The sequence below is a fragment of the Meles meles genome, chromosome 1, assembly GCF_922984935.1.
Source record: "Meles meles chromosome 1, mMelMel3.1 paternal haplotype, whole genome shotgun sequence".
NCBI lineage: Eukaryota > Metazoa > Chordata > Mammalia > Carnivora > Mustelidae > Meles > Meles meles.
This window is the reverse complement of record NC_060066.1, coordinates 54,633,664-54,661,221: the sequence shown is the minus strand read 5'-3', so window position 1 is coordinate 54,661,221 and position 27,558 is coordinate 54,633,664. Positions and strand designations below refer to the sequence as shown.

At 39.2% G+C, this 27,558-nt stretch overlaps 1 protein-coding gene across 2 annotated transcripts in view; it reads left to right on the top strand.

Moving 5' to 3' along the window:
• The first annotated feature begins 1,597 nt into the window (after positions 1-1,597).
• Positions 1,598-27,558, top strand: part of ZBTB10 (zinc finger and BTB domain containing 10) — a 37,598-nt gene continuing 11,637 nt past the window's right edge. The window contains exons 1-2 of one of the 2 annotated variants that reach the window (XM_046018157.1): positions 1,598-2,118; positions 14,156-15,041. In XM_046018157.1, the coding sequence (XP_045874113.1) occupies positions 2,020-2,118; positions 14,156-15,041 (985 nt within the window). In that variant the 5' untranslated portion in view covers positions 1,598-2,019. Of the gene's footprint in view, positions 2,119-2,421; positions 4,025-14,155; positions 15,042-27,558 lie in introns of those variants that run through there. The other variant, XM_046018150.1, reaches the window with a different exon arrangement.

Sequence of the window (27,558 nt, the reverse complement as noted above, 5' to 3'; positions counted from 1 at the left end):
GCAAGCAGAATCATTTTTCTCCAATGTACAAATTAGGTCAGTGTCATGATTCTACTGTCTTAGATTTCCCAACAACTAAAACAAAGCAGGACAAAATGAAGAAAAAAAAAACCCCACAAACAGTAACAATCTGAGGATTTATATCAGAATTTCAAGCTGTTGATTACTGGTAGGCAGATGACAATATGATTATTACTGGAAAATTAACTTAAAGCCAATACCTTTTTGTGGCATGTTATCAGCATCATTCTTTACATTAAAATTATATTTCATCTATAAAACTAACATTTTTTGACATATAATACTGTTTATTTCTATAGATACTAAAATTATAATGAATTAAGTGGAAGTTGCTTTGTATAAATCTATACGATCAACAGTATATATGAGTCTCCATCTGCATGACTGTGCTTATCCATTGAAAAATATTAATGCTGGGGCGCCTGCGTGGCTCAGAGGGTTAAAGCCTCTGCCTTCAGCTCAGGTCATGATCCCAGGGTTCTGGGATCGAGCTCCACATCAGGCTCTCTGCTCCACGGGGAGCCTCTTTCCTCCTCTCTCTTTCTCTGCCTGCTTCTCTGCCTACTTGTGATCTCTGTCAAATAAATAAAATCTTGAAAAGAAAAATATTAATGCTAATGGTACTTCATAACACGTCTGAGAAAAATCTGTTTATTAAAATTAATCTTGAGAAACATACCATATTCCACACTCCACATTATATATTCAAAGCTATAATATCTATCTCATTTTAGAAATAGAAATTTCAAGAGAACAGAATCATAAAACTAGAGGGCCTAAAAATTGTAACACAGGGGCGCCTGGGTGGCTCAGTGGGTTAAAGCCTCTGCCTTCAGCTCAGGTCATGGTCCCAGGGTCCTGGGATCGAGCCCCGCATCGGGCTCTCTGCTTGGCAGGGAGCCTGCTTCCTCCTCTCTCTCTGCGTGCCTCTCTGCCTAGTTGTGATTTCTCTCTGTCAAAGAAATAAAAAAAAAATTAAAAAAAAAAATTGTAACACATGCTCTTTATTAAACATATTACTTTCCATTAATACATAATGCAGCCTCTAACAATAATCTGTAAGTGTAAAAAGTTTGTACATTTTTCTAATTTTTTTCTTTGCACATCCCAGTGTATTTAACGTAAAGGGTATACCCTGTCATGTAAACGTCCTTTCCCCTTTTTCAACAGTAATTATCTTGAATATATTTTGTATTAGTTTGATTAAATCTTTAATATTAACATATTTGTTTAAAAAGTTAAAAAGTCTCGCCATAGGTTGAGAACATCTTTTTTAAACCTGAAATAGGTTTGAATAAAAAGAACTTAAGATTATTTCACATTTTAAAACAGTAAAACAGTCCAAATACATGAGAATTTTCTAAACTTAGCCTATTGAAATTTCAAGAATAGGAGTATAAGGGCTCTAAGTTGGAAAACCTTTTTCTGAAAAACTCGACCAAGTTTATGAGTTTCATTTCTAGCTCAGTCTGTTCTTCTAATCTTCTGAATTCCATATGCAATGTAAGCAATTAAAAAAATAAATCTCAGTATCTAATTCTTGAATTCTTGTTTTTAGATAGACAATCCTTGGAGTCACACACAACGTCCGTAGAAACAGACTCCTCCCCGTTCCTGGGGAAAACCCTGCCTAATATTTATAACGTTATGACATACTGTAATACTCACAAGGTGGTTGTAGAAGTATAAACACGACTGGAGTTATCTGATTGGCTGGTGGTGATGTAACACCCATGTCAATACTTCCCAGTGAACGCACGTGTTCGACCTTTTATTTAAATTTCCATTTCATCACAGCAATAAGACACTCGGGGCGGTGCATTTTCTGTGAAATGATTATTGCCTTGGGCCCGAGGTGCAGCCTCGCACACACAATGCTGCAGACGAGGAGGTGTCGGTGGTTGTAACCTCCTCGCGTGAAAGGCACCGCCTGGTCCAGTCTTTGTGAAGGAACAAAATAAGTTCACTTCCTTGGGCACCGCCACCCACCCCTAGCAAATGACAAGGCTGGAGCGCAGCAGCTCCCACCGCACAGTTATTTCCAAAGTCCCAGGTGAACTCGTGGCGAGAGAAGGAAAATGTGCGTCCCGGGCGCGGGTAGGTGCTTGTGGGCAGCGGGGAGGCGGCCAGACCCTGACACTCGCCAGCTGTTTGTCCTCCGCGTAGCCCGGCCCCGGCCGCACACGCCCGCCCCTTCCCCGAGACCCCCAGCCAGCCGCTCGGCCTTTTGTCCCCCGCCCCTCGGCCGACTTCCTTCCCCCCTGGCCGCACCCCCGCCCCCAGGCCGGAGGCGCGGCCCAGCCCCTTTCCTGGTCCCCTGGCGCCCCCACCCCACCCCAGCCCAGCCCCAAGCCCAGCCCCCCTCCCCCAGCCCGGCCCCCACCCTTTCCCCCTCCAGCGGTTACTGCTACCCCGGTGCATTGTGGGCGCACGGTCCGTTGTTCATTTGCCATTCGACCTCCGCCAGGGCCTGGTCGGACGGAAACGCTCCGCCGGCTTTATTGTCGGTTCGTTATGTGGCGGAGCCCAGCAGTTTAACGTGCCTCTCGCCCACAGCGCCTGGGAAGCGGGCGACGGCGTCGGGACTCCTCGGTGCACCGGAGGAAGGATATCTGTTTGGAGGGTCGGTGTGTGCGCGCGGCTTTAAAGAGGGGCAGCGGAGGGTCTCCCCGCACTCCGCCTCTCAACTTCGAAGGCCCCACGCGCCCCCGGCTCGCTGCTCACCTCTCCGCCGCCCGCCCCCTTCTCCGCGCGGGACGCTGCCCGGAGCACAGCGGGGCGGGGGTGGAGGACGAGGAGGCGGCCGGAGGCGGCGGCCCGGCGGGCGGCGGTGGACGCGTGAGGCAGCCCCGGGAGCGAGCACGAGCCGGGCTGCCGGGCGGGAGGGCGAGGCCGAGCCCCGCGAGACCGGAACGCCGGGGGTGGGGGCGGGGGCGAAGCCGAGGGGGAGCGGCGGGGAGCGCGCGGGACGCGGCCCGAGGCCGGGCGCGAGCCGGGGCACCGGGCGGCGGCGGCGGCGCGCGCCATGTCGTTCAGTGAAATGAACCGCAGGACGCTGGCGTTCCGAGGAGGCGGGTTGGTCACCGCCAGTGGCGGCGGCGGCGGCAGCAGCTCCACGAACAATAACGCTGGCGGGGAGGCCTCGGCTTGGCCTCAGCAGCCCCAGCCAAGACAGCCCCAGCCGCTAGCGCCTCAGCAGCTCAATGGGCGGGGGGCCGACGAGGAAGTGGAATTGGAGGGCCTGGAGCCCCAAGACCTGGAGGCCTCCGCTGGGGCGGCCACCGCCGCCGAGGAAACCAAGGAGTTGCTGCTCCCCCAAGACGCGGGCGGCCCCACCTCGCTGGGCGGCGGTGGCGCGGGGGGCCCCCTGCTAGCGGAAAGGAACCGTCGGACTCTGGCCTTCCGAGGAGGCGGCGGCGGCGGGGGTCTTGGCAACAATGGCAGTAGCCGCGGCCGCCCCGAGACCTCGGCGTGGCCCCTGAGGCATTTCAATGGGCGAGGGCCAGCGGCTGTGGATCTGGAGCTGGACGCGCTGGAGGGGAAGGAGTTGATGCAGGACGGCGCGTCCCTGAGCGACAGCACCGAGGACGAGGAGGAGGGGGCGAGCCTGGGCGACGGCAGCGGGGCGGAAGGCGGCAGCTGCAGCAGCAGCAGGCGGTCGGGCGGCGATGGCGGGGACGAAGTGGAGGGCAGCGGTGTGGGAGCTGGCGAAGGAGAGACTGTCCAGCACTTCCCGCTCGCGCGGCCCAAGTCCCTAATGCAGAAGCTACAGTGCTCCTTCCAGACCTCTTGGCTCAAAGATTTTCCCTGGCTGCGGTATTCCAAGGATACTGGCCTTATGTCTTGCGGCTGGTGCCAAAAGACCCCTGAGGACGGGGGAAGCGGGGACCTTCCTCAAGTGGGGCACGATGAGCTTTCGCGAGGGACCCGAAACTACAAGAAAACCCTTCTTCTGAGACACCACGTCTCTAACGAGCACAAACTCCACGAAGCCAACGCCCAGGTACAGTACATCCTGCTCCTACTTTTTCAGATCTTTTAGGGAGAGATTTATCAGCCAAAAAGCGACACACTCTTGGGTGAAGGCATCGTTCCAGTTGTGGAATTGCAGGGAGCTGATGCGTGGGGGTTTAGAAAGCCTGGGAACAAGTTTTCAAAAGTAATCTGTTTTGGGGGGGTGGGGAATGGAATGACAATTTTCTAATCGTAGCGCTGAATTTATTATGAGTCCGTCCTTTGCCCATCAGAATTTTTAAGAAGTTTAAGAAGACGAGGTTGAAGGTTTCAACTCTAAAAAAGTTGACTTAAGTTTTATTAGCTGTGATTTTAGAAAAGCTGCCTTGCGTTTCATAGACTTTCAGCATGCTGATGGAATTCAAATCTGGCAACTCTTAAAGAATGAGTTAAACAATTTCCTTAATCTTTGATGCAAACCCTTTCAGGAAAACATTCAGCTGAGAAAATTCTGTATATCAGGTCTGGATGATGTGAAATGTGAGCGCAGTATGTAAATTTAGAGGAAGCTATTTGGATAACACTCCTTGTGAATAATATTACTAAATTCATCTCCCTTGAACTTTCTGTTGAACTTTCTCTTACCAAAGGCATGGCTTTGGTAAACTATTGGAGTTTTTACTTGTTCCTTCTACCCAGATTTTTGTGCTGAGATTTTCTGTAATCCTCCCTTTTAAGAAAAGTTTCTTGTAATGCAGTTTAAACTTTGCATATTAAGGATGTTCCCTGTGATTTTACTTATATCAGGTAGTAGGCTGGTAAAGAATGTATTTCCTAAACTCCTTGAAAACGTAAGTCCTTAGTTAGAAAACAGATAAGCTATACTTTAGTTGTTATTTCTTGAGTATTTCCAGTTTAAAGATAGTAGGCTTACCATTTTGGTAAATCCTTTTTTAAGCCGAAAGAGATGTTGAGCCAGTTCTTGTTTTAAGTCTTTCCAGACAACCTGTATAGTAGATGGAATTCATTCTTTTGTATTGGTAACAAGTCACTGATTGCAGAATGTCAACTTTCAGATGTGAGACCCTCTGCGTGTTTATTGGAGTGATCTTGCTGTTCAAAACACTTACACTGGAGTTAATTAGGTGCTATCCAATAACCCCATAGCACAGTAGTTTCTCAGAAGTTAACTTTAAAGCATAAGGTTATTTTTCCCATGGGAGAATGGTAATAGTTTTTGCACAAATTTGAGTTGCCTAAGCCCTAAAAGGAAGGTCACTTAAAGATGTACAATCCCAAAAGGTTAAGTAAATTGTCCTAAGTCTTAGAGTCCCTGATGACAACTGAGACTAGAGCCTATAGGGAATGTTGTAATGGAAAAAGAAGGGCTTTTGGAGTAAATCTGGGTTCAGATCTCAAGCTTTCTGCGATTACTAGCTTTGTGAGCTTGGGTAATGGAGTGAAATATAACTAACATTTCCTTGTGTTCTGTATGCCGAGCACGCATTACCTTACTTTGCAAAGTAATTATTTTATTTTATAGATGTAGAGTTGGGGACTTCAAAGAGTTAAGTAATACGTTGTAGGATGATGGAGGTGGGGGACTTGTGAAAATGAAAGTGTACTTTCCTAAATAATGTTAGATTGGTTATTCAGAAAATTCTAAAAAGAAATATTCTTAATATACAGTGGACCAGTTACTCTTATCAGCATAGTCTGTCCCTGTAGGCAAATCTGAGTGGGAATGCAAAATATAATTAGCTGCTTAGTGAACCTGAAATCAGAGGAAGGGGAATTAGTTGGATAACCTTATGATAGACTTAGAGTGGTGTATCCTTCTCCCCTAGGCATTATCTGGATCAGGGAATTCAGTCCCTAGGTAAAACGTTTTCTAAACTTGATCTCTGAATTATTCCTCCTTTTCTCTTTGCCCCCCTCAGGAGTCCCCTTTTTAAGATATCATGTGCATGCCATCTTTCTCTTAGGACATTGTCTCATTAGGCTGAAAACAATACAATTTAGTAAGTCGTGTGTCTGAGGTAATATATTGGTTTCCTTGATTAGATTCTGGATGTTTCTACTCGGTTTTCATTGCAGCGTTGGTTTGGAGTGTTAACCTTGCTGTTGACCCCAGGTACTACCCGCATATCTTTGTCTTGTTGATTTGAGTGACCTTTTCAAGAACTGACTTATTCATATGGGCAGAATTCAATTAGGGTTTTTTTTTTTTTTCCTTTGCCCTGTAGCCTTTGACTACCTGTAGGAGGCAGTATAACATAATCTGTAAGAGCATTCTGGGGTTGGTTTAAGGTTAGGGGTACTGAATCCTAATCCTCTTCTTTCTGGGCAGGCAAATGAGTTTAACTTCTAGTTCCCCTGTGTATGCAAAGTATATGTGCCAGCACGTAATCACTTAAATGCTAGCCATTATTATTTATCACCAATAACTACAAGTTTTTGGTAGCCTGGTACCTCGTGTGTCTCAGTGTTAAACCAGTTTTGACAGTTTGGAAACCACTTCATCTTATGGGATCAATCCTGATTTTAGAGAATCCTAAGTTTTCCTTTTCATACCTTCAGAGACTTTGGCCATCCTGTTCTTTAAACATTCTGAGACTTTCTCATACTTGCAAATTTTTTCCACTACTTCATAAGAATATCTTGTATTAGCTTTGTCCTGTCTTAAAAATGAAATGAGAGTTCTGTAGTTCTTCAGGCAAGAAGTCAGTTTGAGGCTAAGAGTCGTTCACACCCTTTATTCCCCTCACCTCCTCTCTGCTTTTTTAAAAGAGGGATGCTTTTTGAGAGGAGGTTGGCCAAATCTTAGAATATCACAAGTGTTACTTTTCTTTCTTATGCTTTCTGAAAGTAAAAAAAAGTTTTTTCATTAAGTCCGGGGTGGCCAAAGAATTAAAACACATTTCTAAAAAGTTTGCTGTTCTGTAATATTGCTCATGGGAGAGTCAAAATATTCTCTCCGAATCTGTTCTGGGCCTTGTATTTCAGAGAGATCCTTATATTCTTCATAAGGATGTAAGGGGTAACATACAGTTTTTATTTTAAGTAGTAACTGTCTTCATCAAGCAAAGTTAAGTGATTATGTTATACAGGATTTGACCATTTAGCCTAGAGGACTTCAGAATTGCTTTAACAGTGGTTACCACTATATCTTGGTTCAGATCACTTTCTACCTAATTGTGAAATATTCGTAGCCTAAATTACATTCTGTCAACTCTTTCCAGTTTACTAAATCTAAAACACACAGATGTATTGCTATAATTTCATTAATCTTTCTAAAAAGTAAATACCAAATTTAGGTCAGTGATCTGATAGACATTACCAATGAGAGTATGTCGAGGTCCTCAACTAAAGTAAAACTGACATGGTCTGTCTGTAACAGCCTTCTTTGCATTTGACAAAGATAAGGCTTAAAGGTTTTTTGTTTTTAACAGTTTAGGAAGAAAGGCTAAAGAACCTTTCATTAAGAAATATTAAATGAGGGGCACCTGGGTGGCTCAGTAGGTTAAATGTCAGGCTCTTGATTTCAGGGTTGTAAGTTCAAAGCCCACATTGGACTCCATGCTAGGTGTGAAGCCTGCTTTAAATAACCAACCAATCTCTGACCCATTAAATAAGCATTTTGTATAACATATAGGTTCTAACATTCATTATGTTTGATTTGTTAAACTGGTTCATTCCCCCCCCCTTTTTTTAAAACTTTTTAGTAGTCTTCGAAAGTATCCTACAGTGTATGTAGGATTGGTTTCTTTCTCCCTCTTAAATTTACTTACATGAGGTAGATCCAAAGCACTGGAGCTAAACCATATAAATCAGACATTTTCTCTGTCCTCAAGGAACTTGTAGTCTAGTGAGAAGAGGCAGTCATAATAAAATGAATAGGTATCTTTGTACAAGTATGTTCAGGTTACAGTGAAAACACAAAAGGAAGTCATCAATTCTGCTTGTGAAAAGTTGGGAGAAGCTTGTATAATTGGCTCTTGAACTTCATTGTGTTAAATGAATAGGTGTTGAACAGGGAGGGGTGAGCATTCCAAGCACTGCGATTGGAAGCAGCATTAACAAAATATAATTGAGAAGTGGATAATTGGTTGCTGAGCAGGATGAAAAATCAAGTTTGAATAGGTAATAGACTATGGAGGGTCTTTTGTCATTCTAAAATGATTGTATTTTGTTCTGTTAACAAATGGGCAAACTATTTAGCAGTGATAAATGGGAGGATCATGAAGAAATATGTTCCTGTCATAGACACTTGCTTAGTGTGTGTGTTTTGAGAAGAGTGCTGTTAATAAAGCATATCTTTGGTATCTAAAATTGACTGAAGGGTAAAATCACCTGAAGATTACCATTCCACCACTGATGTATAGAATTAGAATTTCCATTTTCTTCAAAAATTCGGATTTAGAAGTGGAATGTTTTTATTCTTTAAATAAAGTGTTCCAGTGGGCAGCTGCAACAAAAGTAGTAAAGATTCCTTTTTTAAGATTGTATTTTTTTTTATTTGAGAGCACGAGTGGGGCGGAGAGGGAGAACAGGGAACCCAGTGCCAGGGTCTGTCCATGACCCCAGGACCATGACCTGAGCTGAAAGCCAACGCTTAACTGATTGAACCACGCAGGCACCCCAAGATTTTTGTTTTTAATGCTTTCAATTTATACTTCCATGTTTCATATTGGAAATGCCTTTTTTTCTGCTAATCCATTTATTGAAAGGATTACAATTTTGAGTAGAGAAAGTAAATAGTAGTTGTTGATTTTTTAGCTAAATAGTATTTTCTTATCCTTTTTGGATTAATTACACATGAACTCACTGTTAGCAACTGAAATTCTCTCTCCAACTCTCCTTTCATAAGGGTGGGGGAGATTAGGTCATGGTTGTGGGTTCTCTGCCAGTTGGGGCATGATCTAGCTGCCCAAGCTAGAGTGCTGAACACTGACCCTACAACACCCCCACAATATCTAGTATGTTCTGTTGATTTTTATCTTCCAGCCATTTTTCCAGATTCTGACCCATTACCCCTCCCCCATTAACATTTTATAAGTTAGGTTAGTTAAGGTCCTGGTTTCTTGCAAGTATGTTGCACTATTAACAGTACCTTCATCTGGGTCACAGTATCTCTGGTTTTAGTTCCTTGATATTAGTTCCCTACTTAACTGTCAAAACCATCTCTTACATTTTATAATCTAATCAGATGTAAGGCACTTGTCACCGTTGTTTTTAATCGGGGGGGGGGGGGGGGAATATGATTCGCTTGATAACGGATGGAAGCTATAGCCTCCAAAAATATTCATAAGGGCATTAATTGCATTTCTTGGGCTTTGTGGGGGATCACCTTGAAGTTCTCACATATATCTGGAGAGAGCGCCGAATCCTAACCACTAGACCACCAGGGAAGACCTCTTACATATATCTGGAATTGTGAGGGTGCTGTAAGACCGTCTTGTTTCTTTTTAATGCTGTTATATTTGCTTGGAATGCTCATCCTCCCATCCCATTTTTTCATCTTCTAGGGCTCTGCCCAGGTCCACCTTCGAACCTCCCCACTGTGCCCACCAACACAACAAATAACTGGGCTAGGTAGACTTTCTCTCTGCTCTCTTAACACCTTTGTTACACTCCTTAGTACCTTAGGAGTCTTTCCCTCTAGTGGTCTGAACTCCATTTGGGTCTACAATTGTAGAACTTGGCTAAAGTAGGCATTCACTTTATGTTTATTAAATAATTGAGTCAAGTCATGATTTTTCAAGCTTTCAGCAACATTTTTCCTCTGTAAGTAAAATACTTACTTCTTAAGTTTTCTCTGGAAGTAAGTTTAAAGATGCATATTAAGTATATATTTTCTTTCTGTATTTTAGAAGAGTTGATTCTAAGGTCTCTTCCAGATCTTAAATCATAATTTTACTTATAGGCATCTTCACAAATAAAAAACTTGAAGACTTTTCACATTTAATAGAATCTTTGATGTAACAGTTTGTCTGATTTCTGAAATCTGAATGTCCCTTTTTTTTTTTAATTTTTAAAGATTTTACTTGTCAGAGAGAGCATGCATGTGCACATACAAGCAGGGGGAGAAGCAGGCTCCCAACTGAACGGGGAGCCCCGTGCGGGACTCAATCCCAGGATCATGACCTGGGATCATGAGCTGAGCCTAAGGCAGATGCTTAACCCATTGAACCACTGAGGCGTCGCTGAATGTCCATTTTTCTTAAAATCTTGTTTAGCCAGTTTGGATGAATGTCTGGGCTACATTGTGTTTTCCATTTTGGGAAAAGGAACAGAAAAGTTTCCCAGCATCTGAAAAGACCAGTTCTAGAAATACTTAAAACTTTTCATCGGTGTATTTTTTGTATCTCAGTGAATTCATCAGAATACTCAGTGGGCATTTAGAATGTTAAAGAAGGAACCAGAGGCAGAGATAGCGTGAGTTCTTTGGAAACTACTTTAAGATTTTTATGTTTATTACTAAGATTTTCTTAATATATTTAGTTTACCAAATAATACCAGCAGTTTGTTTTAATGTTATGTCCTTATTTTTGCTCTGATTTACCCAAGTGCCCAAATAATACTCCCCCTTGAGAGTACACATACTCTTGACTTGGATAGCTTTCATTTTGAAGAGCATATTTAATAGGTGCTATAGAAACGAGGCACAGTCCTCTGATCAGTAGCGAAAAAGAAATTGGTGGTGATGCTTATAAAAGCGAGGAACATTACTATTTTTTTTAAACATTAACAAGAAATGGTGGTTGAATAGTTGTGTTTGATTTGTATATTTTGTGTTAAAATAGAATGGGCAAATATTTTGGTGAATAGGCTATTGTCTGAGTTATTTTTAAAAATTAGGACATTTGGTCTGATAATGGCTGAGAACTTCAGACTGGCCCAAAAAATGGAGAACACAGTGACCATCGCCTAAAATGACTGTATAGTTAGACACAGCCTCCTCCTCAAAGGTTTGAACTGCCAGATGTATAAACTTTAGGTGGCTTCTTGATTTGCAAATGCTAACTCACTGCTATCACAAATACTTCATGATGTGCGGCCAAATTTTGATCAGTGTTTAAAATTTTGCTTCTTCCAAGTGTTTATATTGCAACATCAGAACTTTGAACCAAATGAGCTTTGCTGGACATGTATGGCATGCATATAGCAATGCTTAGTTTCAGGCCTGCATTAACGGAAGGTTCTTAAACTTTGGATGTTTCTTTAGTGAGTGGAAAGCATAAGCAAATTAGTAAAAAGTCTTGTTCAAAGGGACATCAAGTAAATAGTATGCTTTTACAAAAAATGATACTGTAGCATTAATTGTAGTTTTTAGTATTGATTTAGATCTTTATATATTCACACATTTTCATTCCCTTTTAGTAGTTTAAAATTTCACATTCACAACATACGGAACATACGGGTTTATGTATAAGCTCCAAGGTTAAAACAATGTCTTTTTTTTTTTTTTTTAAAGATTTATTTATTTGACAGATAGAGATTACAAGTAGGCAAGTAGGCAGAGAGGCAGGCAGAGAGAGAGGAGGAAGCAGGCTCCCAGCCAAGCAGAGAGCCCGATGCGGGGCTCGATCCCAGGACCCTGGGATCATGACCTGAGCCGAAGGCAGAGGCTTTAACCCGCTGAGCCACCCAGGCGCCCCAAAACAATGTCTTTTTTTTAATCTCACTTCCTTCACTTCACACCTTCAAAAGCAAAAATTTGGGACTTGTGAATTAATTTGTTTTGCTTACTTCACTTAAACCTGCCAATTGTTCATGAAGATTGGGTGCTTGGTAGGAGGTAAAACGAGCTAATTTAGAGCTTGAGACTTGATAGATAGGCATGTGGGGGAGTAGGATGTCACAGTACTAGGGCATTATGTCTGCGAGGCACTGGGAACTAGTAGACTGCCAAGGGTCATTTATGAAAAGGAAAATCTCTACCTCCCATGCATCCTTCTATAGTGATCATATACCCCAGACTTCTAGCGTTATCTGTACTATTCCATTACCCCTGTGGGAATACTGAAGTGGCCTGGAATTCTAATATTTTGGTTTTTCAGTTGACTTCTCATACTTGAAAGCAACACAAAAATTCTTAAATGGATCGTTGACCTGGTTTAGTTTCAAGGAAATTGACATTATTTTATGTATGGCTTCCTGTGTTCAGTACTCAAGACTTAACCTACTGTTTTTGTAACCCCGTGTGGGGTTAAATGGAGTTGTGGTGTTATTTGGGAATCTCAGCACCAATTAAAATAGTATCCCCATGAAAATTCTTTTGTAGTCTTAACTGTGTTCCCAACACCTTTCAGTTTTTTTCTTAAATTCTACCTTCCTCTCTTTTCTCCAAGCATATCTTTTCTCATCATGTTTTACAATCTAGTATGTATCTTCCCATGTTTTTTTCCCATAGTCATGGATGTTTGTCATTTACAGAAATGGCCTGTATTTAAATTAATATTTTATGCAAAGAAAATACGAATTTTTAATACTTTTAGGGCCAGGAGTTTCAACCATCTTTTCTACCAGAAATATCTAAACACTTTTGACTGGAAAAAATGATTACTTCATTTTTCTAACAGCCATTATTTATTTATTTTTTTTTAGATATTTATTTATTTATTTGACACAGAGAGAGAGACCGTGAGAGAGGGAACACAAGCACGGGTGGGTGGGAGAGGGAGAAGAAGTAGGCTTTCCTGCCAAGCAGGGAGCCGGATGAGGGGCTTGATCCCAGTCCTGGGATCATGACCTGGGCGGAAGGCAGATGCCTAAAGGCTGAGCCTCCAGGTGCTCCTCTAACAACCATTATTAAAGTGTGCTGTTGTTTTATGGGAATTACCATAACTTAAGAGATGCTAAACAGAACTATAGTGAATACTTGTCAGATTGATAAGAAAATTTATAAACTTTTAAGAGTTTTGACTTACAGGGTGCCTACCTGGCTCACGTGGTAGAGCATGTGGCTATTCATCTGGAGTTTGTAAGTTTAAGCCCCACATTGGGTGTAGCGATACTTTAAAAAAATAAAATCTTTAGGGGCGCCTGGGTGGCTCAGTGGTTTAAGCCTCTGCCTTCGGCTCAGGTCATGATCTCAGAGTCCTGGGATCGAGCCCCGCATCGGGCTCTCTGCTCAGTGGGGAGCCTGTTTCTCCCTCTCTCTGCCTGCCTCTCTGCCTACTTGTGACCTCTCTGTCAAATAAATAAATAAAATATTAAAAAAAATAAAATAAAGTCTTCAAAAAAAAAACAAAACATAAGAGAATTTGGAGTTCAGGAATTTTACTTTACATTTACTATATATGCCCCTAAAAAGACAATAAGGCATTTTGAAAGTTAATTGGGAAATTACATGGCTGGGTATTCCTATAGTTGAAACGCATTTTCTTACCCGGGTCTTAACTTTAGATTTAATTTCATTGACCTGTTTAATTGGATGTTTGCCAAGACTGAAAATTTACCTTTTTAGTAGTGTTAAATAGGATGTAGTACCCAGTATTATAACTTAGATATTTTATAATTCAATGAGGAACTGTTGGATTCTTCTCAGTTAGAGATAAGGCAGACTAATTTGATTCCTATATATGAAAGTTTCTTTTCATAGGAAAGTAATTGCTATTTTAATTTTAAATTAAATAATTAAAAATTATTAAATATTTAATTATTAAATAAAAAATTTAAATTAAATAATTCTGGATCCATGTCCTTGGCTTATACATGATACATGCTTTTTTTTTAAAGATTTATTTATTTATTTATTTGAGAGAGAGAGAGAGAATTAAAGAGCATGAGAGGGGAGAGGTCAGAGGGAGAAGCAGATTCCCCACCGAGCAGAGAGCCCAATGTGGGACTCAATTCCAAGACTCCCAGGATCATGACTTGAGATGAAGGCAGTTGCGGAGGCACCCTGACACATGTTACTCTTCAAATCAAATCCTACTGATCCTTAATTCAGATGTGTTTGATTTTTCTTAAAATAGAAGTGGCTGGCACTAAGCTTTTCGTACTTTCTCCTCTCAGTATTTGGAATTGTGAACACTACAGTGTCAATAAATCATGATTGCTGACAAAGTAGTGCATTTGATTAACGCTTTTTAAAAAGTTGATATTTTCCTTCATTTGGGGATTTGTAAAAAGTAAATAAAATTTAATACTAATGTTTTCCATCCAATTACAGGAGACAGAAATACCATCAGAGGAGGGGTACTGTGACTTTAATAGTAGGCCAAATGAGAACTCTTACTGCTATCAACTTCTTCGACAACTAAATGAACAAAGAAAGAAAGGTATTCTTTGCGATGTCAGCATTGTGGTGAGCGGAAAAATCTTTAAAGCTCATAAGAACATCCTGGTTGCAGGCAGCCGTTTCTTTAAGACTTTATATTGCTTTTCAAACAAAGAAAGCCCTAACCAAAACAATACTACCCATTTAGATATTGCTGCAGTTCAAGGTTTTTCAGTCATCTTGGACTTCTTGTATTCTGGTAACCTGGTGCTCACAAGCCAAAATGCCATTGAAGTGATGACAGTGGCCAGCTATCTTCAAATGAGTGAAGTTGTTCAAACTTGCCGAAATTTCATTAAAGATGCCTTAAATATAAGCATTAAATCAGAAGCTCCAGAGTCTGTAGTTGTGGACTATAATAATAGAAAACCAGTTAATAGAGATGGTCTGTCTTCATCACGGGATCAAAAAATTGCCAGTTTTTGGGCAACTCGGAATCTTACCAATTTGGCAAGTAATGTAAAAATTGAAAATGATGGTTGTAACGTCGACGAGGGCCAAATAGAAAACTACCAAATGAATGACAGTAGTTGGGTCCAGGATGGTTCACCCGAATTGGCTGAAAATGAATCTCAAGGTCAAACAAAAGTGTTTATTTGGAATAATATGGGCTCCCAGGGAATTCAAGAGACTGGCAAAACAAGGAGGAAAAACCAAACTACAAAGAGATTTATTTATAATATACCACCTAATGAAGCAAATTTAGAAGATTGCTCAGTGATGCAGCCACCTGTTGCCTATCCAGAAGAAGATTTATCATTCATCAAGGAAGAACCAGGTAAATACTTTATATACAAAGGTATCTATTTTCATGCTAATTAACTGTGATTAATTGGATATAATTGGTTGAATATAACATTGAGGTGTATTTTTAAAGTATTTCTTAAACTACAGAAGTAATACACAGACCTTAAATTTGAGTGTTTATAATAGAAGGGAGAAGATTACTCAAACAATAATGTAATTTTGGTGTATTTTTTTTCTCCACATGTGTATGTGAGTTTCTCAAAGTTTGTGCTAATAATCAAGTATTTGTTTATATTATTTATGGCGTGTGGACTCTTCTCTATTTATTGTTCTTTGACTTCTCTGATCTTTGGTCTCTGGTCACTTTTTGTGCCCAGTGCTGCAAAAGATATAATGTAATCTTAGTTAAAATCTTAGTTGTAATATATAATCAGTTTGTCATTTCAGAACATTTTTAAGACCTAATGAACATTTTTTATTCCCAGTTTGGGGTTCTTTTTTGGTAATTAAACATTTAAGTGTTTTTTAGAATTTTGCAAATGACAGTGGGATTATTCCAATTTGTTTAGAGCTACTGTTCTTACCATAAATCTTATAGAAGCTGAAATGTTTGAAATTTGTCCCACTGTCCCCTCATTTTCATTCTCATTCATTACGACAGGTCTCAGACATTTCTCCTCACTATATAACTAAAAGAATATATACAAAATCTGCATGTCACATTTGTACTGTCTACTTTTTTTTAATGGGTTTTAATGGGGTAGGACACCATTGTTACAGTGTATAAATAGAAACATTTGAAACTTAATTGCCTTTGCTTAACTTAATTAAACTTGAAGAAGCAGCCCAGTGGATTTGAGGTTTTCCTGTGCAGACCCCAGACTTAAGGTATATGTCTACTACTGTCATATATGATTCAGTGCGTGTTTGGCTGCCTCAAAGCTCTGTAACTATTCAGTGTCTGATTTAATCATGGTGATTATCTAAGGATGGAGTACTTTGTTAAAAAGAATCACTGTTTTTAGTTCTATAGGACAGAGTGCCATAGTAATCCTATGAAATGGTTTCTCTGGCCTTTTAGGTGTGGATTTAGTTTCCATTGATTTTCGGATTTACTTAGGTGAAAATCATATTTGCATAATGAATATGATTTAGTGATCTTTTCCCTCATACTTGTTGACTGTTACATAATTAAATCTCAGAGGCAGTTTCTTTCAAGTATTAAGGGTAGATTTTCATAGCATTGCTTTATTTTGGCTTTTTAATACAGAAGACTTTGAAATTCTCAAAGATGAGCTACATTGTTTTTCTGCTGCATAGATTGATCACTTACTAGTATGGTGGGAACCTTGTGTTTTTTAAAATACACACATGCACGGGCGCACACACGATTTAAGGGATAAGCAGGTTTTGGGGGTAATATTGGCAAAACCGATCAGAGCTAACCCTTTCTTAATGCCATATACAATTGGAATAATTCAAAGGGAAGCACTACTATTGAGCCACAGTGCATAGTTTACAAACTGCTTTAAAAAAAAAAAAATTTATTAAAGCACAAAGCAGGGGGAGCAGCAGGCAGAGGGAGAAGGAGAAGTGGGCTCCCCGCTGAATAGGGAGCCCGACATGGGGCTTGATCCCAGCACCCTACTGAGCCACCCAGGTGTCCCTACAATGCATACTTTAAAAAACAGCAATACTAGCTATTAATTTGGCAGGCACCCCCTCAACTGAGTTTGTATCGATGGAATAGATGTATCATAAATTTTTGGCAGTCTAATATGCTTTCAATTTATCTCTTACATCTTACAACTTATAAAAATTTTTATCACGTTAGGGGTATCACTTTGGTGTCTGAACCTTGCCTGACATTTTATAGTGATATGCTATATTCCAGCTGTTAAACTTATTGCAGCTTCTCAGTGCCTCTAAATCCAACGTCATTGTGTGCCAGGAAATGGGGTGTCTTATAAGGATATTATGATTAGGACATAATATGATACAGAGCCAGGGTTTGGCAAATTTTTACTGTAAAGAACCAAACAGTAAATATTTCTGGTTTTGCTGGTCATAAAGTTACTTAACTGTGTACCATTGCAGCCCGAAAAGTGGTCATAGACATTAATTTAATTAAGTATACACAGAAGATCATAAATATGCTTCAGTAAAGCTTTATTGCCAACCCTTGGTAAAGAGCAGTGGGTCTTAATCTTTCTTGACTGCATATCGACATTACTTGGGAACTTTGAAGACCATGATGTTGGGTCTTTGCAGTAGAGATTGAGTTAATTGGTTCTGGGATGTTGCCTGGTTGTTGGAATTTTTATAAGCTCTGTAGGTGATTACACTGTGAATGAAGTTTGAGATCACTGACAAAGAGGAAAGAGCCAAAATTGAGTCATGATTTGAAGATGAGCTCTGTACTTAACTGTGTGACTGTGACCAAATTATATTAAACTCCAGTCTTCAGTTTCTTCATCTTTAAAGTATGGTACTTATTTTAAGAAATTAATTAAGAAAATTAAATGACAAAAGCACAACTGTCAAGGTCATCAGAGATCCCCTTAAAATGGGAGATTTGGATTATTTAAAATGAGTGTTCCAGTGCAGTATGCTTTCTACTAGATTCTAGAAGTTACTTTATTTTGAGCCAAAATTCATTCTTTTAAACTTGATGATTCTGCCATTTTGAGTAGTATAATCTGAGCCTAACCTATTGACCTTATAACCAACCCTTTAGATATTATAGATAATTTATTAAACTAAGTTAATTCCTTATGAATTCCAAGCCCTTCTACCATCTTTCTTACAATCCACCTGTTTTTTTTCACCCAGAAATTTTGGTGTACAAAATTAACTACAACTCTGGAGGCAAATTCTAACCAATATAGAACACAGTGGGTCTGTGTTTATCAAGGTTAAGGCCTGTCTCAAGGTCATTCAGCTAGTAAAAATAGAGGCAGGTTTCACGTTTAAGACCAGCTCACATTAAGACCTTGCAATTAATGAACTGGTAGACTCAGTCTTTAAAAAAAAAAAAAAAAAAAATTGGTCCCTTTAAAAACCACAGACATTTTTATGAACTGCACCATCATTGGTTATATTTTGATTTCCACTTACTGAGAAAATAGTGATAATGTTCAGTGATATAAATGCTTTTAAATAAATTTAAAGTTCTGTGGGTAAATAATATGAAAAGACATAGTAAATTCTTTATATGGCCTATGAGCAATGCTTTGCATATTTGGACTTGTGGATCCCCTTAAGAACTGTGACTTACCCAGACTCTTTTTTTTTTTTTTTTTTTTTTTTTTTGACTTACCCAGACTCTTAAGCCTAGAGTCTGGGGTGCCTGGGTGGCTCAGTTGGTTAAGCGACTGCCTTAGGCTCAGGTCATGATCCTGGAGTCCCCGGATGAGTCCTGCATTGAGCTCCCTGCTCTGCGTGGAGTCTGCTTCTCCCTCTGACCTCCCCCTTCTCATGCTCGCGCTCTCTCTCAAATAAATAAATAAAATCTAAAAAAAAAAAAAAAAAAAGGCCTGGAGTCTGTAAACCACAGCTCTCAATAATATCTTCTTGCCACATACTACTGAAGCTCATTTTTGGATACCTCATAGAGAAGTGTTTTAAATAAAATCCCAGAAATATCAGGGATTTTATTTAGATTTTTTTAAAATTTTAAACTAGTATATTCATTATTTGACGCACTACTGCAGTTTGCTTCAAATCATTTTTTATATATGAGGATATTTGAAGGTATGACTTAGGAAAGGTTAGAAACTTCTGTCCTTTTTACTGTTTTATTGGAGTTCATGGGAAAATTAAAACTGTCAGGAAAAAAATAAATTCTAGGTAATAAAATAGGAAAAGAAGTGTTATTAATGAGTTTCTCTGGTAATATAAAAATTTCAAATCCTTGTCTTACTGATACACAACCAGAAAACAAATTTCTGCCAAATAAAGTACTTAAAAATACGAGATTAGGAATTAAATTATAGGAGTAAACATAATACCTAAGTTGTTTTACAGAATGTGTTCACACATGCTGTTGCCTTTAATCAGAGCAAGTCACATGTTAATCTTACTGTTGATCTTTTGATGCTCTGGGATTATTTTCTGAATCTAGATTTTTCAATTATGTCAGCCACACAAGTTGTACCCATTGTAAATAACTGCATGTGTACACATACATTTAATTTTTGCATGCATACATACTTCATCTAGAACAGACATTTTTTAAATGACAAGAAACATCAGGAAATCAAATAAAATACAGCAATAAAGAAGTTAAGTGTGCTAGTAGAGAGTGTTAATATAGTTGTCCTAATTAAGCTTTTAATTGGCTCTAAGATGCTAAGCAGCCTCTCAAAGGAGGAAACATGCCAGTTCTGGAAGATGACAAACTTCTCTGGTACTGAATTTTGGGTTTTTATATAGTTGATACCATGTGGCATAATAAGCAATATCCTCAAAAATGTTTTTAGTAAACGAAGCAGTAGATTATATAATTGATTTTTTTATCTTTAATATAAACTGATAAAATTCTATATAGATGATTTTTTTCTTAATGTCATACAGTATTCAATGCAAGGTGATTTTACTTGAGCAAAGAATTTAGAGTTCTTTGAAATCTAAAAGTTCCTCTCTTTTTTTTCGATTTTATTTATTTGACAGAGATTGCAAGCAGGCAGAGAGGTAGGCGGAGGTGGGGGTGGGGAAGCAGGCTCCCTGCTGAGCAGAGATCCTGACTTGGGGCTCATCCCAGACCCCGAGATCATGACTGAGCCACCCAGGCACCCCTAAAAGTTCTTGCTTTCATCTATACTTCTGGGGAAAACAGTATTAAAACATTTACAAATTTTTATTAATCCGTACAAGTAGAGTTGAAATCAGGTTTCAGTTTACAGTTTCACAATTTGTATATTTGCCTTTTAGTTAAAAAGCACATAATTTGAATATTTAGAAGACAACCTTGAACAGAAAGCCAAAGCTAAATATCTTTAACATATTCTAATGAGTCATATTTGAAGCAATGAATTGTTCTGTTTATAGTCAGCTCTTTAAAGAGTTCTATCCAGCACTTCTGCTCTTCCATGTTTTGGATGATAATTGATACTTGACATTACTTTCACATATTGCAGAATTCTAAAATGCTTTCTAAATGATTAAATGTTTATAATTTTGAAAACTGGCCATGACATTTGGGACTAACATTTTGACCATGTCATATAAATTTACTGTATAAACTATTTAAAATATGTTTAAAAACCATAGAACTTGGCTTTGTTTAAGATGTGGGCTTTCAACTCAGTTTTACTTGACTGTAACTAGCCTTGAGTGTATCCCACATTATGACACTAATGGGCAGAAAGAAAAATTTCCTAATTCTGGCATCTTGAAATGAGTAAAAACTATCCAGAGCTTTTTCTTAATCATTTTGGCAACAAAACCCAATCCTCAGCAGCAAAACCAGCTATTTATATCTTTTACTCATTTCTTTAAATGTGAATATTCATGTTTTGTGCAGAAATACTGTTCTGATTATAGGATGCTACCCTAGACCCCACTGGGAGTATCATAGTTACTATTTTCTAAAATCTGAAAATTACTGCATCCTACATCTTACTCGAAACATTTCAGATAAATTTATGGATCTGGATTAGTTTTTCTTTGTTCTTTTATCTTAGGGGGTTCCAGACGTTGTTGGCATCCTTTTGGTTGGATGTTATAAAGGATGCACTACAAATGACAATGCTAAGTCACTTTTCTTCAGAAACTGTTAAAATTGGGTGTTAAATGGTAGTTTGAAAGCCTGATGTTCATTTTAAAAAATAAAGGTCCATCAGTACTTTATGGGCTATAAAATATACTAATACATAAGAATCTTCAATGTTTAAGCTTAAGAAGATGACAGTAGGTAGTAGGAATATTTTTTTTTTTTTTTTTTGACAGAGATCTCAAGTAGAGAGGCAGTTAGAGAGAGAAGCAGGCTCCCTGCTGAGCAGAGAGCAGGATGCGAGGTTTAGTCCCAGGATCCCGAGATGATGACCTGAGCTGTGAAGGCAGAGGCTAACCCGCTGAGCCACCCAGGCACCCCGGTAGTCGGAATATTCTGACATCTTTTTTCCCTTCTTTACTTTTCTTCTGCCAAGTGGTCCTTTCCTTCCCTATCTGCCATGTTCATCCCAAGAGATGAAGGTACTCATTATTACCTATAAGTTACAAACACTAAAGAAACAATCTGTGTGGCCAGACCTGGTGTTGAAGAAGTCTGTGGACCTGTTTTACAAAAGCATTTTTTGAGTTCTGCCTGCTCACAATATCAGGTTATCTAACCCTTTAAGTGTAGATCCTTGAGAGATCTCTCAAACTGAAATTTTAATTTCTGACATCGTCTTAATATTCTGGGGTGTCTTAAGTAAGTCTTCATCATTTTACATTTCCAGAAAGGTTACATTATAATAAAATGCTACTTTCCTGGGATACCAGAATATCTTTCAACATCATAATAGGAAATTTAGTACTTAATTTTTTTTTTTAAATCCCCCCAAAAGTAAGCATCTTGCCAGATGATGTCAAGATTGAGGAGTTCCTTACCTGGAACTTGTTCATAATGGGATTGCTGTGGGGTAGAAACATACCCAGTGTTGTGTGACCAATGTTAAAATAGTAAGTACGGCAAGGGGTGCAGTGGGAGACTTGGTGAAAGCTATATAGACAAGGCAGTAATAAGAATTGGATCTTGTGTAGGAGTTTCCCAGGAGAGGGAGAAGGGCATTCACTGACTACAAGGTGGCAGGAAGTCAGGGCAAGCAGGTTAAAGAACACAAAGAATGTAATGGGGAATGAGGTTGGGTAGATACATAAGAGCCAAGTTGTGATTCTCTTTGTTCTGCATGGTAAATTTGTGGATTTTACATACTGAGGCCATGGGAGATTTTTAACTAGAGATTAGGTCTGTTTTATATTTGCCTTTGGGAAAAAACATTTGGAGGGTGTTCATGGATTAAAGTGGGGGAGTGATCTGGATAGACCTTTTAAGGACTAGTGAGAGCCGAAATAACAGCCTTGTTTGGGTAGTGCAAAGAAGAAACAGTAGAGCTTAGTCTAAGATGGGGCAATCACTTGAGTCAGAGTCAGTAGGGTGTGAATGGAAACTACTATATGTTCAGTCTCTAGGCTGCTGTAGGAACTGTCAAGGATGCTTTATATATTTGTAAGTGAAGTTAGTCCAGTGAAAAGTGAAAAGAAAACCTGATCACAATGAGTAAAGAAGAAAAATTATACCTGTTTATGAAAAACAAAATAGTTCTGAAACTGTCTTCAGAGAAGAGAAACTTGATGTTGGTATATATTTAAGTGAAAATGAAAGTGGGGAAAGATCTTACTGAGTCTCTTGAGCTTTGTGCAATGGAGTTATTTCTAAAACCTTGATTTCTGTCTTCTCTCATTTCATTCTTAAGAATATTTGTCTTTCAAGAAAAAATTTTTAAATGTGTGTTTTTTTAAAGATTTTATTTATTTGACAGAGATAGCAAGAGAGGGAACCAAAGGGGTGGGGAGAGGGAAGGATGTAGAAGCAGGCTGATGCAGGGCAGAGCTGGATCCCAGGAGGCTGGGATCATGACCTGAGCTGAAGGTAGCCACTTAATGACTGAACCACCCAGTCACCCTTAAGAAAATCTAAGTTGGTCTGCACCTGCCTCATGTTTGGAATTTTGAGAACCAAAAGAAAATGATCAGGGAAACCTTCTTCCCAACTTAGTTCTGTTTAGCACTTAGAGTCAGGTGCTATGCTACTCCCTACCAGATGATCTGGAAGCACTGCTAACCTGTGATCCCAGGGAAACCTGTAACCAAGGCACCAAGATTAACTTCACTTAATGACACCTAGATTTATATTCTACTTTACATTTTACTCAGTATACTGGTGTCACTTTCATAGCAGCTTTGTGAAGTGTGCAAACATAACTACTCTTTTTTATGTGAGAAAAATAAAGTTGATTGTTAAAATTTTGAGGAGTAGGAACTGAGATGTGCTTTATCTTTCCTTTTCTTTCCATCACATGTTAATCTGGTTTTTTAAAAATCCATGAATAAGAAGTCTTTTTTGTTAATCAGAATTCTTTTAAAATGAACCTGAAGAGAAGACTGCTTTCAAGAATAGATAAAAATGTATTAACTATAAAGAACAATAGTAGTTGATATCTTAAGATTAAGGTACACTTAAGATTTTGGAATGGTTTTTATTAAATAAAGAAGTTAGTAAAGTGAGTGTTGATTTATCCCAGAGTGTAAGGTTTATTTTTTCATTTAGCAAAAAAGTATATGAAATATCACTAGGAAACTAAACTAAAGATGGGTGTACTTCTTCGCTTTTATTTCTAGCATTGCAGGTTGTGGGGTTTTGTTTTTGTTGTTGTTTCGGGTTTGTTTTATTATTTGGTATGTGCCAGGTCCATAGCTTTGGTAGATCATTGTTACCTCCTGAAACTGTTTTAATAGCTCTTCAGAAAGGTCTTTTGTTGTCAGCAGAGGTATCTTAGCCCTTCTTGTTAGGTTTAAATGAAGTGAAGGATTTCCATAGAAAGGTCACAAACATCAAAAACCAAGTATAGAAGAATTTATTTTTTAATCCTATAATTTGGAGAAAAAGATGATGACCAAGAGTTACTGCTTTCACTTCCTAGGGAAGCAAAATTCATTTCTGTTTCAAGTGAATGGTTGGTTGCCTCACTTCTATCCCACTTAACATCAGCTGATTAAAAGGAGTTTCTAGGCAGTTTGGCTGATTCCAAATAAGGTACAACAGTGATACGATTTATTGATTCCTGAGTTGTGTGCTATTTATGAAAGTTACTGTCAACCTGGAAGAGCTCATCTGTTCAGAGATTTGTTTTTGATACCAATAACCAAGTGATACCTTTCAGAAGAGTTTGAGAAAAAAACACGGTACACAGGAAGAATATATTTGTCATCTGTTAAGCTTTCAGGTTGAGGTGTTCTGTGTTTAGTATAGGATTAAAGATCACAAATTCTGATACTTAAGAGGTAGGGTTAGGAGACAGGAAATGTCTATTTTAAGAACTAGCTGAGGAAGCCTTCAACAAATCACTATAGAATGTTACATAAATAGAAGCACCCTGCCTGTATTTACAAACCCACTTGGCAGAATTTTAAGAAGTGCCCTCTGAACAGACTGTACGCTCCAGAATTAGTGACTATTCCTCCCCCCTAAGATTTTACTTGAGAGAGCGAGCATGAGCTGGATGAGATGCAGAAGGAGAAGCAGGCTCCCTGCTGAGCAGAGAGCCTGGTGTGGGGCTCAATCCCAGGACTCTCAGATTAATGACCTGAGCCAAAGGCAGGTACTTAAAACAGCTGAGCCACCCAGGCACACCTGGAATAATGAGTTTTAAAAAAGATATTGGGAAACCTAGTACAGTTGTTGAACATTGATTTAAATTTATTATGGAAATATATTCAGCTTTTCATAGAAAAATAAAGCCACTAAATTTCAGTTAATCATTTTCAGTTTGTGGTTATGTTTTAGTGTTACTATAGACCAGAAAACTGAAAAAGTATTCTTTAAATACCATTAATTAAAACTAAAGTACTAATAGAGGTTGCAGAGAGAAGAATATTCAAACCAACATTTATTTGAAAAGCATTTTGTCAGGGTGCCTGGGTTGATTAAGCTCTGCCTTCAGTTTTCAGGTCATGATCTCGGGGTCCTAGGATCAAGGCTAGAGTCAGGCTCTCTGCTCAGCAGGGCATCTGTTTATTCCTCTTTGCTCTTCCTCCCTCTGTCTCTTTTTATCAAATAAATAAGACACTTTTTTGGTAAGATTTTTGTCAATGCATTGTGATGAGTGCTGGGAAAATAAAACCTAATGAGTGCCCCTCCTCTCCGGGGACAGGTAAAGGAGTCTATTTGCTATTGCTCTTCTCCACCTGAAGTACTTGTTCATTCTCCATCTCACTTTTTACTCTTCCAGCTTTTATTTTCCCTGTAAGGTGATAGATGCTGTCCTTAAGTAGCTCTCTTCAAACTTCTCTCTATATGTTGATTGTCTTTGCTGTCTCCTAAATACCCCACACATTTGCTTCAGGATTCCAGAATCCTTCGCTTTGAATTTCTTCAGTACTTTTAACTTGTCCCTTTCTTAGTGACTTCATTTCAGCATTTAAATGTTTATTACTTCACCTTTTAAAAAAAATACTCTTAAAAAATACTTTAAAAATACTCTTACTCTGTGTCTCCCCCTTTGCAACCAAATTTTTCAGTTTATATTATGTAATTCTTCATCTTCTCTTCACAATACAGGCCACTTAGTTTTTTCACCCTGCCCCACTGATTACCAGTGTCACTTGCTCTGAGACCTCCTAGGTGTTCAGCATTTGTTGAATGAAAGTATTGCATGTTTCAGTCCCTAGCTTAAAATTTTGGCAGCATTGTCATGGTGGACTAATTCTTGAAATAACTCTTTCCTTAAAATCCGTATCATTCTGGTTTCTTAAACGCTCGGATTCCTCAACATACTGGTCATAGTTTTTTTCTCATAGTCTCATCTGTTTAATTCCATGGCCTTATTTACCACACACATTCTGACAACTCATTCCAGTTTAAGCATTGTATCCGTATAGCCTTTGGTGCTAATTTCTCCATTTAGGAGCTTAAACGAAAAAAAAATTAAAATTTTGAGTGTTTGTCACATACCAGGTAGAGCTGAGTGCTTTTCTTTATTATCATTTGGTCCTTGGATAATAATAAATATAAAGTGCATAGATCTTTCCCTGATAATTTCCCTGCTTTTTTTTTTTTTTTTTTAAAGATTTTATTTATTTATTTGACAGAGTAAGATCACAAGTAGGCAGAGAGGCAGGCAGAGAGAGAGGAGGAAGCAGGCTCCCTGCTAAGCAGAGAGCCCAATGTGGGACTCGATCCCAGGACCCTGAGATCATGACCTGAGCCGAAGGTAGAGGCTTTAACCCACTGAGCCACCCAGGCGCCCAATTTCCCTGCTTTTAAAATAAAACAGTTCTCAGTCTTCAGTAAGCATCAGAATCACCTAGAAGGCTTTATAAAAGGCAGATTTCTAGGCCCCACCTCTGGAGTATCTGATTCAGTAGGTTGGGATGGGGCCTGAAATTTTACATTTCTAGCAAGTTTCTGGATAATGCTCATGGTGCAGATTTGGGGACTACACTTTGAGGACCACTGCATTTAAAAAGCAAAATAACCTGCTTCACAACTGTCACACAGCTGGGATACGGCAGAGCTGAGAATTGGTCCCAGGTAGCATCTAATGTTTAGCCGTTTAACATACTATTCCCACTCCAAACATATAAACTCCTCTTTGTTAGGTGTGTCAGACTCAATATCTTCATAACTACCTAAAACTGGTCCTCTTTCATTAGTATTAGTATTAGTATAGTATAGTATAGAAGCTTCCCTCATTACTTTCAAACCCTGCCTCTCCCATATTCAGTCTCATTAAGCACTGTTGGTTCTTCTTCTACAACTACTTTCTTCCATTTGCTGTTGCCATCAACCAAGTCAAGGCCACTATTGGTTCTCATCTGGATTTCTAAAATAGCTTCCTAACTAGTCTCCCTGCATCTCCTTTTGACCTCCTTTAATCATTCATACAATACCAGGCATAGTCTTTTTAGAAGGTAAATGAGATTAATACTTTGTTTAAAATCATTTTGCTGATTTTAGAGTAAAGGCCAAAATCTTTACCATGGCCTGCAGTGCTCTTAACTATGCCTGCTTGAGGATCATTTATACTGTTCTTTCTCTCCTTCATTATGCAGTTATGTAATCCTACTGGCCCATTAGAATGTAAATGCTAGAACTATTTATTTAGTGTTTTGGGGGTTTTGTAACTATGCACTAGAACCATTATTGGGTGGTATTCTGTTGTATAAATGTACCACGGTTTTATTTGCCCACCATCAATTATTTTTTGAATCAAGTACCTGCTGTATATGTAAAAAGGAATTTGTGTGTTTTCTTCTTTTTTTTTTTTGAGACTTATGACAGAGGCCAGATTGTCCATAAAAAGTGGCATTTTAAAAATGTCTTCATATACTTTTTTAAGACTTCTTTTTTTTTTTTTAATATTTTATTTATTTGACAGAGAGAAGTCACAACTAGGCAGAGAGGCAGGCAGAGAGAGAGGAGGAAGCAGGCTCCCCGCGGGGCAGAGAGCCCGATGCGGGGCTCGATCCCAGGACCCAGAGATCATGACCTGAGCTGAAGGCAGAGGCTTTAACCCACTGAGCCACCCAGGCGCCCCTTCATATACTTTTTAAAATTTCTATTTATTTGAGAGGACGAGTGGGAGGAGGGGCGGAGGGAGAAGAGTACTCGCTGTGGAGCAGGGAGCCCAACCTGGTACTGACCCCAAGATCCTGGGTTCATAACCTGATTTGAAGGCAGACGCTTAACCAACTAAACCACCCAGGTGCCCTGTCTTCAGATACTTTTAATTTGGGAGAGTAGATAGTACCAGTGGGATGATGCTAGGTGCACCAGTAGGAAC